This window comes from Propithecus coquereli, unplaced genomic scaffold (assembly GCF_000956105.1).
Source record: "Propithecus coquereli isolate 6110/MARCELLA unplaced genomic scaffold, Pcoq_1.0 Scaffold248, whole genome shotgun sequence".
NCBI lineage: Eukaryota > Metazoa > Chordata > Mammalia > Primates > Indriidae > Propithecus > Propithecus coquereli.
In genome coordinates, this window is record NW_012148041.1 from 2,456,530 (window position 1) to 2,469,792 (window position 13,263).

Genomic DNA, 13,263 nt, shown 5'->3' on the forward strand with positions numbered 1-13,263 from the left:
TTCCTTTATTTTAGCATCTTCCTCCTCCTCCCTGCCACAAGCAAAGAGTAATAAGCAACAAAGGTAAAGACAGAATTTGGAGATTTAAGGAGAAAACTATGATTAAGAAAGGTGATTGGCACCACTATCAAAACTTAAGACTGAAAACTCTTAGAGTACTGAACTTCAGTTTAGAAACTCCATCCAATAATATTTTTTATATACAGTCTCATACTGACTTGATAAAATTAAAAGAAGTAAAACTTCCTTACAACCAATTCCACAGAACCTTCATTTATTCAGCATAATAAATGAAAGCACATGGGCTAGAAATCTCCACCACTTCCAGATAAACAGGCGATATGGACAGGGCAGGGAAGAATAAAAGTGTATGCTGTACCAAGAGCACGTAGACAACTGAGAGCTTAAAAGAGGCTTGTATACAAAGGAATGATGTGATGAGATTCCTATTTTAGAATGGTAAGCAGCAGTAATGAGAATCTGATGAACTGGCAGGGAAAGCAACTCAGAAAGATCTGAGGCCAGTTGAAAGTTATTGTAATGACTCAGACATGCAGTAAAGATTTGAAGCTAGAACAAAATGAAAGGAGCTGTTGCAAAGATGACCAACTGGCAGTGGGAGTCAAGGGAAAAGTCTTACAATTTCTTGTCTAGAGGGATAATGACGCCACTAACCAACATAGGAAGCACAGAGGTAGGAACATGGAAAGAGTGCTTACCACAGGCTATGTTCTTACACTGACTGTATAGAAAGAGCAGGCAGAGTGAAGCTACCCCATGTACACCCCAGCCCAGGCCCTGTGCCTGGGCTGTATTGTGAATGGGGGAACACGGAGTGGAGGAAAAGGAAAAAAAAAAGCAACATGGGAAGAAAATGAGTTTCATTTTGGTCAATGAATATTTAATGTAATAATAGCATTTAGCTAAATGAATATTTTGTTAGAAATTATATTACAAATTCACAGGATGAAACAATGAGTAAGAATTTGTGTCCAAACTCTGAGGAAGTGAAATGACCTACTCTGATCCTGATGGAAAGAAAAAAGCATCTACATGGCTCCCAGTCTTCCCAATTTTCTTCTCCCAGTTCCCAGAATATTTTGAGATATGCATTTATGTGTGCACATGTACTGGAGGCAGAAAGCTGTACTGTTGGTAGTTTCAGGGGTGTAAATTAATTCTATTTCAGTCATTAGATAGCTGAAGTAGGGAAGAGTAAGAAGAGTCAAAGCATAACATATTGGCAAAAGCTGTAAGAACTCAACTGTGGTCAGCTCTTCTTGTGTCTTGAGTACCAAATACCACCACATACCTCCTATTATATTTTTTTTGAATGACCACATCAGACTGGGCTACAAGTCCAATATGCTATCCACTATGTCACAAAACCAGCTCCTTCTGATTATATTTTAAACCTAACTTCAAACTGAGAGGTTTTCCACAGCTTTAATGAAGTGTAATTAAATTGGTTTCAGTAGAACACCTGCCTAAGAGTAAAGTTATCAGAACTAACTCCTTTAACACAATTAGATTATTTCTTTAGAGAAATTATCCAGAAAAAGCTATCATGATAACAATCTATTGGGACCAGATCCATAAAGGCCTTGAGGACACCAAAAATAGGAGGCACAGCCTGAAATGACACTTAAAAGTGATGTCCTCTGTGAAATGATACCAGAAGAATTACCGTTAGTTTGGTTAAATTCAAGGTGCCATTTAGACCATGTGAGAAATTGGCCATATTTTTGGAGGTGCATATTAGAGTATGTAGAATTAAAACGACAGATGTTTGGGATTTACTTTAAAACACAATAGAAAGAAAAAATAAAATGGAACACATAAAGCAAATGTGGCAAAGTGCTAATAATTAATGAATCTAAGGGATGAACATACGGGGGGGTGTCACTGTATTATTCTATCTACCTGTGTGTATATTTAAAATTGTTCATAATGAAAAAGAAAAGCAAGCCCCCCAAAAGGCATGCTCTCTAGTGGCAGTGCCAGGTTAGCTAATACACCAGTCTTCAGTGGAGCCACCCCTCAATCAACTCCAGTGTTCCAAAGCAGAACGCTGAGAAAGAGACCAGGCCACTTTTCACACTTAGAGGCCACACCCACCCTCACCCCAGCGATGCCTTCCATGTGCTCCATTTATTTCCGTGTGTGCTCATTTCCCATATGAGAGGGTAAATTCTTTTGCAGGCAAGGACCATATCTGAATCTCCCGTCTCCACTACGAACAGGGCTTTGTACACAGCTAGTTTTAAAAAATGTATGCCGCTAAATTAAAAAAAGAGGTGAGAATGTGTAACCATGTGCAGACACATTCATGACTACTACTTATAATTAGTACTCTTTTTTATACCTAATTTAGGCTCCCATCCCATCACAGCCTGATTCAGAGGCAATAAAATGGGAAAGAGGGAGCTCTTCCACTCTACAAAGACAGGTGAATAGACAATATTTCTAATTTCTGTTGTTGAGACACTTATAATCAGGAAAAATAGTATAAATGTGATTATATCTCTATGATCAAAATTGAGAAAATGCCTAATATCCTGAAAATTAATATTACTCAAATTTTTAAAATCTCAACCAATTACTTCAATTCTATAATCTGGTTTCACTGTTATCTGTCTGGTCAGTGAAGACCATTAGAAGGTCTGGATTTATCCATCATTAGGGCTTAAATAAAACTGACACTGGATCACTAATAATAATCACATACTTCTACTCAGTATCAGATGAGATCAAATGTAGACACAGTTAAGAAAAAATAGGTGAGAATATTGGCCAGGCACGGTGGCTCACAACTGTAATTCCAGCACTCTGAAGGCCGAAGCAGGAGGATCACTTGAGCTCAGGAGTTCCAGACCAGCCTGAGCAAGAGCAAGACCCTGTCTCTACTAAAAAAAACAGTAAAAAAAATTAGCTGGGTGTGGTGCTGCACGTCTGTAGTCCCAGCTACTCAGGAGGCTGAGGCAAGAGGATTGCTTGAGCCCAGGAGTTTGAGGTTGCTGTGAGCGAGGCTGACACCATGGCACTCTAGCCCAGGAGACAGAGTGAGACTGTGTCTCAAAAAAATTTAAAAAAAGGTAGGAATATCTAAGAGGAGTTGTAGAACATAGAGGTTCCCAGAAAGGAAAATGTAGGAAAGTCCTTATTTGATTTCATGGACAAAAAGGGCATACCGTTATTATCTATTAAATTGGATTTTCATGGCTTTAAGTAATCTACCAAAATAGTCTTCAAGAAGAAAAGAACAAAAAATATTTTTTAACAGGAAGTACCTGTTTCCTCCATTTTGATTTCAAACTGCTATACATTATTTTTTAATTAATTAATTAAATTGTTTCCACCACAGATTAGTCTTGCCTATTCCATACAGATACAACATGTAAATGGAATCATACTTATTTGAGTAAGGCATCTTTCATTCAGGGTAATGTTTCTGAGGTTCATCTGTGTTGCAATGTCTATCAGTAATTTGTTCCTGGCCAGGTGTGGTGTCTCATGCCTGTAATCCCAGCACTTTGGGGGGATGAGACAGGAGGATCACTTGAGGCCAAGAATTTGAGACCATCCTGGGCAACACAGTGAAACCCTATCTCTACAAAAAATTTTAAAAATTAGCCAGGAGTGGCGGTACATGCCTGTACACCCAGCTACTTGGGAGGCTGAGGTGGGAGGATCACTTGAGCCCAGGAGTTCAAGGCTCCAATGAGCTCTGATCACATCACTGTACTCCAGTCTGGGTGACAGAGTGAAACCCTGGCTCTAAAAAAATAAAATAATAAAAAATTTAAAAATAAAATTAATTATGTTTATTTAGTGATTTTTTTAATGAATAACTAAGCAATTATCAATACCTACAGGGTACCTAGGATTGCATAAGGGAGAATAGGAGAATAATTGCTGTTCTTAGAGAAGCTTACATCAGAGGATGCTATTGAAGACAAAACACAGATTGAAGAAATAAAGAAGATGCACTTGCACCACTGAATGTTTACAGTCTACAGTGGCAATAACAGAAGACCATCCTGCAGCACTATATAATGGACACTAGAGTCAGAGAGTTTAATTATTTTTAAACCAATGTGAAGAACTTGCTGTAGTGCTTCTATGAAACTGCTCTAAATCCTCATATTTTACTTTTATACAAGAAACAAATGCCAAATAAATGTTATTCTTTCTTCTATCTGTAGGCTTTGGACACATCTCCCCTTGCAGTAAGTCCTTTATTTCAAATATAACCTATTGCTCTACTACAATAGAACAGCGCAAAAGTTGCATATTGGCCAGGTGCTGTGTGGCTCATGCTTGTAATCCCAGCACTTCAGGAGGTCGAGGCTGGAGGGCTGCTTGAGGCCAAGAGTTTGAGACCAGATTAGGCAACATAGTAAGACCTCATCTCTACAAAAAAATAGTTTTTTAACAAAAAAAAATTTTTTTTTAAATTAAGCTGGGTGTGGTGGCATGTACCTAGTATAGTCCTAGCTACTCAGGAGGCTGAGAGACAGGAGGATCGCCCAGGAGTTCAAGGATGCAGTTAGCTATGATCAGACCACTGCACTCTAGCCTGGGTGACAGAACAAGACCCCGTCTCTTAAAAAAAAAAAAAAAATCAGTCCATGTAATTTGCCTTATTAAAAGAATAAAGGAGAAAAAAATATTATTTCAAAGATTCAAAAAAAACTTTGAAAAAATTTAACACCCAATCATGATAAAAACTCTCAGCCAAATACAAACTAAGAAAACTTCCTCAGTCTATAGAGGACATCTTCGAAAATCCTATAGCTACCATCATAATTAATAGAGAAATACTTAGCAAGTTGCCTCTTAAATCAAGAATAAAGCAAAGATATCCATTCCCACTACTTCTAGTCAACATTTTACTGGAAGTTCCAGCCAGCACAATAAAGCAAGAAAAAAAAAGTTGAATGGATTGAAAAGAAAGAAGTAAAACAGTCTCTATATGAATGACATGATTGTTTATGTAGAAAATCCTAAGAAATATGCAAAAAAATACAAATAAGTAAATTAATAATTTGCAGGATATGAGGTCAACATACAAAATTCAGTTATATTTCTATATACTAGCAGCAAACAACCAGACAGTGAAAGATATCCATTTACAACAGCATGAAAAAAACCAAAATACTAGGAATAAGTGAACAAGACATGTAAGACCTCCACACTAAAAACTATAAAACACCGCTGAGAAAAATTAAAGAAGACCTATAAAATGGAGAGATATACCATGGAATATGGTATCCAAAATCACCATGGATCAAAAGATTCAATACTGTTAAGATGGCCGGGCGCGGTGGCTCACACCTATAATCGTAGCACTCTGGGAGGCTGAGGCGGGTGGATCGCTCAATGTCAGGAGTTTGAGACCAGCCTGAGCAAGAGCGAGGCCCCGTCTCTACTAAACATAGAAAAACATAGCGGGGCAACTAAAAATAGAAACAAAAAAAAAATTAGCCAGGCATGGTGGGGCACACCTGTAGTCTGGGCTACTTGGGAGGTTGAAGCAGGAGGATCGCTTGAGCCCACGGAGTTTGAGGTTGCTGTGAGCTAGGCTGACACCATGGCACTCTGGCCCAGGCAACAGAGTGAGACTCTGTCTCAAAACAAAAAAAAATACTGTTAAGATGTCAATTCTCCCTGATTTGATCTACAGATCCAATATAATTCTAATCATAATTCCATTAGGCTCTGCTGTAGAAATTGACAAAGTGACTCTAAAATTTAAATGAAAATGCAAAAACCTAGAATATCCAAAGAAATCTTGAAATGAAAAGAACAAAGCTAGAAGACTTACACGTTAGTCATCAGGGAAATGCAAATTAAAATCACAGAGAGACACCACTAAGCATCCCAACAGAATAACTAAAGTTAAAACACTGACAACCTAAATGTTGGCAAAAATGTAAAGCAACTGGAACTCTCATATACTATTGGTAATATTTTGGAAAAAGGTCTAGCAGTTTCTTATAAAATTAAACATACACCAATGCATGTTATGATCCAGCAATTCCACTCCTAGGTATTTACTTGAGAACTAAAAACAAACTTTCACTGTAAGATTTCTACACAAATGTTCATAGAAGCTTATTCAAAATAGTAAAAAACTGGGCACGATGGCTCACACCTATACTCTCAGCACTTTGGGAGGCTGAGGTAGAAGATCACTTGAGGCTTGAAGTTTGAGATTAGCCTGGGCGACAAAGCAAGACTCTGTCTCAAAAAATACAAAATTTAAAAATTACCCGGGCATGGTGGCACAACCTATAGTCTCAGCTACTCAGGAGGCTGAGGCAGGAGGATCTCGTAAGCCCAGGAGTTTGAGGTTGCAGTGAGCTGTGACGACACCACTGTACTCCAGTCTGGTGGGCAACAGACTGAGACCCCATCTCAAAAAAAAAAATCAATATTATTTAAAAAAAAGAAAACAAACCAAAATAGCCAAAAACTGAAAAAAGCCCATCAATGAAAGAATGGATAAGCAAAATGAGATATAGTCAGAAAACAGAATGGTACTCAAAATACTTATTTTTATTTTATTTTGTTTTGTTTTGAGACAGGGCTTCACTCTGTCACCAGGGCTAGAGTACAGTGGCATCATCGTAGCTCAATGCAATCTCAGACTTCTGGGCTCAGGCTATCCTCCTGCCTCAGCCTCCCAAGTAGCTAGGGCTACAGGCATGTGCCACCACATCTGGCTAACTTTTTTTTTTTTTACTATTTTGTAGAGACGAAGTCTACCTATGTTGCTCAGGCTGGTCTTGAACTCCTGGTTTCAAGTGATCTTCTCACCTTAGCCTCCCAAAGTGCTAGGATTATAGGTGGAGCCAGCACACCCAGCCAAGAACAAATTACTGATACATACAGCAACACAGATGAACCTCAAAAACATTACACTAATGAAAGATGCTTTACTCAGATGAATATGTACTGTATAATTTCATTTGTATGTTCCACTTGTATGGAATAGGCACGACCAATCTATGGCAGAAACAAAATCGCAATAGTGGTTGCCTAAGGTTGAAGGAGCAAGAGGCATGAAAGAACTTTCTGGGAGGATGGTAATGTTCTATGGTTTGATGAGGGTTTAAGTTATACAAGTGTATACATTTGTCAAAACTCATCGAATGAAATGCTTCAACTTGTACATTTCATTGTATATAAATTTTATACCAACCCAAAAAATATATAAATATTGAACTCTAGTTACTGTTATATAAGCAGAAATATTCAGAAATATACTGATGTCTGTAACATACCAAGTATGGCAAAAAATTAAGATGGACTAATGAATGGAGGGATAGATGGATATATGATAAAATAAATATAATAAATGATAATTATAGACTCTAGATTATGTGTATATGTGTATTCACTGTATAATTCTTTCAACTTTTCTGTACTTCCAAATACTTTTCTAATAAAATATTGGAAAGATATTTTTAAATTATGAGTTACTACATGGATAATACATACCAGATCAGTAATAATAACAGCTGCCACTACCACCATTAACTAAGTGATTACTATGTGCAAAGCACTGTGGTGGGTATACATGTATGTTATATCTAATTACCACAGCAATCGTGCAAGGTAAGTATTATTATTCCCATTTTCCAAATGGGGGAAATGATACAAAGAGAGACTAAAAAACTTGTTCTAACTTTATATAGCTACTAAATGGTGCAGACAGGAGTCTAAAACCAGGTCTGACTCCAAAGAGGCTGCTCTTTCCAATATATCATGCTGCCTTTACAATTAACCCCAAGGATCTGGCCCTCCTTTTCCTAAGAGACAGGGTTTCACCACGTTGCCCAGGCTGGCCTTGAACTCCATGGGCTCACATGATCCTCTTGCCTCAGCCTCCGAGTATCAATTAATTTTTTATGTTGCAATAGAATTTTTTTTTTTTTTTTTTGAGACAGAGTCTCGCTCTGTTGCCCGGGCTAGTGCCGTGGCGTCAGCCTGGCTCACAGCAACCTCAAACTCCTGGGCTCAGGCGATCCTCCTGCCTCAGCCTCCCGGGTAGCTGGGACTACAGGCACACGCCACCATGCCCAGCTAATTTTTTCTATTTTTAGTTGTTTGGTTAATTTCTTTCTATTTATAGTAGAGACAGGGTCTCGCTCTTGCTCAGGATGGTCTTGAACTCCTGAGCTCAAGCAATCCTCCTGCCTCGGCCTTCCAGAGTGCTAGGATTACAGGTGTGAGCCACTGCGCCCAGCCTGCAACAGAATTTTGTGTTATTGACTAGTAGACATGAGTGGGTTAATGGCAGGAACTTTGAAAATCCGTTACACTATCACTCCATTGTAATGGCATAGGTTATAACATGGCTGCTGCTATCCTTGTCTCCTTTCAACAATATAAGTATGTTTATGATACAAGACATGAACACCATGACACAATTTTTTCAAACAAAATTCTTTACCTCATTTCTCGTTCTTCATGTTGAGCGATAAGGTTGCTATAAAAATTCTCCAGCGTCACTTTGGTCATTGTCACCCTTTCCTTTGTGTGATTACTCATGGACGAGCAAGGTGTTGAGCCTGTCATTGCCATGGTTGCTAGAAACAAAGAAAAGAAGAGGCAATAGTTTTGGAGTTAGAATCCATCAATTATACACTCTCCTACCCTATTGGTAGGAATGTAAATTGGTGCAAGTTTTCTGGAGGATAAACAGACAGTATGTGACGAAAGCCAGACAAACAGAATACTTAGTGAAAATAGTATATATAGTGTCCTATGATCCAGAAATCCCACCCCTACATACAAAAACTAGAGATCGTTACACAGGCTTTTAAGGGGACTAACACAAATGAGAAGTGGATGTTCGTTATGCCATCATTTGTGTTATGGGAAGCTTTTCATTAAGGAAAAGGTAATTCATTAACGAAATAAATAAATAAAATGCTGTGGATGCATAGGAAATACCATGCAAAGGTCAGAAGCAACTCTATCGGTACCTACAAGCCACGTGAACGTATCCTTAAAACACAGTGCCACCTTTAAAAAGGAGGAGAACAAGATCACAATACCTTGTGGGTAAATTAAGAATCTATAGTAAGGCCAGGCATGATGGTTCATGCCCATAATCCTAGTACTCTGGGAGGCTGAGGCAGGAGGATCACTTGAAGCCAGGAGTTAGAGACCAGCTTGGACAATATCAAGACCCCCATCTCTACAAAAAAAATAATTAGCTGGGCGTGTACTGGCTTATGCTTTTCCATGTTTTTCTGTATTTTCTTCAATGAGCATGTACTGTTACCAATAACTTTTAAGTTTACAATTTCTACAGTAAAAAAAAAAAAAATCTATGAATAAAATGCTAATCAATAGGTATGTGCTCTAACACAGCCTTAAGATAGTTGATAAATGTTTGCCATTTATTTGAATTTACAAGTTAAAATAAAGACCCATAAAGGGAAGAATGTTACAAAGAAAAAACCTGAATTGCAATTCTAGTGATGAAACATACCTTAAAAACCAGGGATCCTAACTTCCTCATTTTACATAAGAAAAAAACAATACCAACAGTTTTAGATAACTTATAAAATGATTTTTTCCTAAATTTAAAATCTCATTTCCCCCAGATACTCTGGATAACCTATATTATCACACTTGGCCAAATTGTTTACCAAAACTACCTGACTCCAGCATTGGCAATATTACTCGATCTTTTATTCTTATCATGCTTCTGTCTTTTGATCCCAATATAAAGCTGAGTAAAAATCGGGAGGGACCAAGGGCCATTTTCAAAGATAGTAAGTACATTTGATAAAAAGTTTTCTTAAGGTTTTCCCCCATAACTCTTAGCAGCTTTTTAAATTGTTTTGTGGATTAAACTAAGGCTTGTAAGAAACAGTGTAAACACTGTTATTACTAAGAAAAAAGCCTTAACATCAAGCAATTTTTTAAAAAGATACTCAGACGAAATTCACATAAAAATAATCCCTTCAGAGCAGAGATTCAAAATCAAGGCTCTACTTTAGAGTCAAATATTTTGATTCACGATAGGCCAAATGATCAGTAATCACAAATTCAAGACATTGTACTCAGAATTACCTTACTATAAATTGTTATTTTTTATGGGAAAGTTTCTACTAATACCAAGTGTTTTTTGAATATCAGTAGAAGAATTTTTTTTAAAAACCTCTGTTTGGTTTATGACGCTTGGGTGTGGTTCCTTATTTGTCAGCCTGTACCCCCTCCACCCACAACGAAAACCACATGCACTCTAAGTGTGTCTGGTGAAGAAATTTTAAAACCAGATCTAAAAACAAGTCAAAAGCAAGCGAGAGCTTTATACTCCTCCTTTGCCTGAAAATTTCAGGAGATCCTTTTTACACATATGTAGTTTTATTTTAAGAACTGAAACTACTTCAACTTAAAAATACAACAATTTGAGAGAATTTAGCCCTGAGATAAACAATACCTTCCACACATCAGGTGGTTAATAAACGTAATGTGAGCAAGTTAATGATTTTTAGTTGTCAACAAAACTAAAGAACAAAATGGGTACATAAAAAACTGAGGAAAAAAGTTTTGACTCATTTAAGTCACTGGCATTACTTCCCAAACTTTTTTTAAAAAGATCAAAAAGACATAAAGTGCACTCAAAGATGCTCACATATTAGGCCAATAAATTTTTTAGCAGAGTAGTTTTCAACTTTCACATACAGTTTCTAATGTAATGATAAAGGTTGCACTGTCCTACCATCTGACCTTTCTTTAAACCCTCCTCTTTCCCCTCCTCTACTCGCAAAACGTTTAGCCTAATTCTAATAACCTTTAACCAAAAGATACAATTAATATTGCCCTACAGCAATTCATAGGTTTATTAGGTCAATCAACTTTTCAAAAGATAGGGCTTTTCCTCAAGCTTTTGGTAATTCAAGCCTTCCTGCCCTGACCTATAATAGGCCATTGGAGGCCCCCGCCCTATTTGTTTCATCTTCCTTCAACTCTTCGGAATTAGGGAATAATAGTTAGATGAGAAATTCCTTTTTTGTATGACCCCACCACTACCAGAAATTCTTAAAAGTTTTTAAAAACTGACAAATGGGGTAGGGACTGCAAACTCAAAAGGAGGTCAAATGAAAACCGTTGTTTTATTCAATCTAGATGATTATGCCTGGTTGACTGATTGACTTTACAATGGTACTCTGTAAGCTCTATAAATACCCCGTTTGTCACAAACATGGTACTTTCTTTGTGAGTTACAATCCATTACCTTTCATTTGGACAATTCCACATTGGGGCTATGACTGTTGCTCAAGCCACATATCTAATCTCTCTTACTGAACTATAAGCCACTGGAAAGCAAGCAAATGTCTTATACTCCTTTTAACATTCCCCCATCTCATGCACAGTGCTATGCACTTAGTAAGCACCTTAAAAAAAAGATTAACTAGAAAAAACACTCATTGTTGACGTCCACTCCCAGGAGTTCAAAGTATATATGTCTGATGGGAGATAGGGCTGGGACATGAAATGGTTTTCTGTACAGAGCAGGAGAACAGAGTTCTCATCCTCTTACAAGGAAGCTGGTATCTAATGTTTGTGGTGGGGAGAGGAACCTGTTATGGTGGTTGCTTTACGTTTAGGGAAACCGTATCTACTGCCTGTCTAATTCAGAGCCCAGGTCAGCTGGACGGGAGAGGAAGCGCAGGGTGTACTTCACTCCGACCTTCCTCGGTGCATTACAAAAAGAGTAAGTTTCTCTTTGTGTCTTGTAGTCATTTAAGTGAACTGGGAGATCTGGTCTCTCTGCTAGCCGTTCTGCACACTTTCTGACACAGACTTTCCTCTGAGTCCTGATCGACTTTTTCCTTTCCTCCACTCCCTTCTTCAGAGTCTTCGCTGAAGCCCAGTACCCCAAAACTAACTATAGGGAAGGCGGCAGACTCAAAGGTACCACACCCCAAGTGGGCTTTCGACACCTCTGCCTCAGATAACAGCTCTCAGGTTCTTAGACTCCAGAAAAAGGAAAAGCAGGTGAAGATCGGTGACGACCGAGATCTCCGGGGGACCGGCGGGCGGCGGCGAGCAGACAAAGCTGGCAGCACGGAAAGAAGACGAGAGCCTGGCTCCCCGCCCCAAGTGCACACGGAGAGAGAGAAAGGGCAGGGTGGAGAGCCTGGGACTGAGAAAATGTGGAGGGCCAACAAGGAGCCTCTGGACACGGAGGAAGAGGGAGGCTGACAGGAGGCTGAGGAGAGCGGCCGAGGGGCTGAGAGGACAGGGCTACAAAGAGGGCGCTGGCGGGAAGGAGGAGTCGGGGGAAGAAGAGATGAAGGAAAAAGCCTGGGATGGTGTGTAGACGGCAACGTCGAGAAACTCACCAGAGCACCAGGGGAGTAGGGTTGGGGGCGGCGGACAGCCGCAGACGCCCCCCTCCCGGCCAGCGGTCTCGGCGTGCAGACGGGCGAAGCCGCAGCGGCAGCAGCCGGCTAGCCAGAGGAGACTAGGCAACGCGCGAGGGGCTCTGAGACAGGGGCCGAGGAGCGGTTGCCGGCCAGGACAACAGGAAGCGCCCCAACTGCCGGAAAAGACGGCACCGCGGAGGGACCAAGGCAGCCGGGGCCCCAGTCGCAGAGAGGGGTTGGCGCGGCAGCCCGGGGCCACGACTGCGCGTGCGCCACTTCCTGGCCAGGCCGGGATTGCAGGTCTGCGCGTGCGTGGCCCCGCCCCGTCCCGCCCTAGCACCACCGCCGTCGCTGCCACACGCGCCCGCCACAGACACAGACTCACACACACACGCACACGCGCACACACACACACACACACACACACACACACACCTCCCCCCCCGCTGCCTCGGGCGGGCGAGACCGGGGTGTGCCCAGGTGTGTGATGCTGTGTGGACTGTCTCGAGGTCGGCTGCGGGAGGTAGCGGGGAGTTCCCCTTGTATTTTTTTTGTTTTTATTTTTCACTTCGAAATCATTATAGACTCACAAGAAGTTGCAGAGCTCGTACAGAGAGGTTCCGTATACTTGTCACCACCCTGCTTTCCTCAACATCTTACATAAGATACATTCTCAAAACCAGGAAATTGAGGTTGGCATGATACAATTAACAAAACCAATGCAATTAACTTGATTGCAGACCATACTCCGATTTAACCAGTTTGTCATCACTCGTGTGCGTGTGTGTATGTGTAGTTTTATGAAATGTTATCACCTGTATAGTCCCCCACTCCTTGATTTTCACCCATGTTAGAATAGGTCTGC

The 13,263-nt window shown here is 40.0% G+C and overlaps 1 protein-coding gene across 1 annotated transcript in view; it reads right to left on the bottom strand.

Moving 5' to 3' along the window:
- The window catches only part of STK38 (serine/threonine kinase 38), a 43,775-nt gene extending 31,077 nt beyond the window's left edge, over positions 1 to 12,698 (bottom strand). The window contains exons 1-2 of the mRNA XM_012646653.1: positions 12,375 to 12,698; positions 8,462 to 8,597 (exon numbers count right to left, since the gene is read on the bottom strand). Coding sequence (XP_012502107.1) covers positions 8,462 to 8,592 — 131 coding nt within the window. The 5' untranslated portion in view covers positions 8,593 to 8,597; positions 12,375 to 12,698. The remainder of the gene's footprint in view (positions 1 to 8,461; positions 8,598 to 12,374) is intronic.
- Between the last annotated feature and the right edge of the window lie 565 nt (positions 12,699 to 13,263).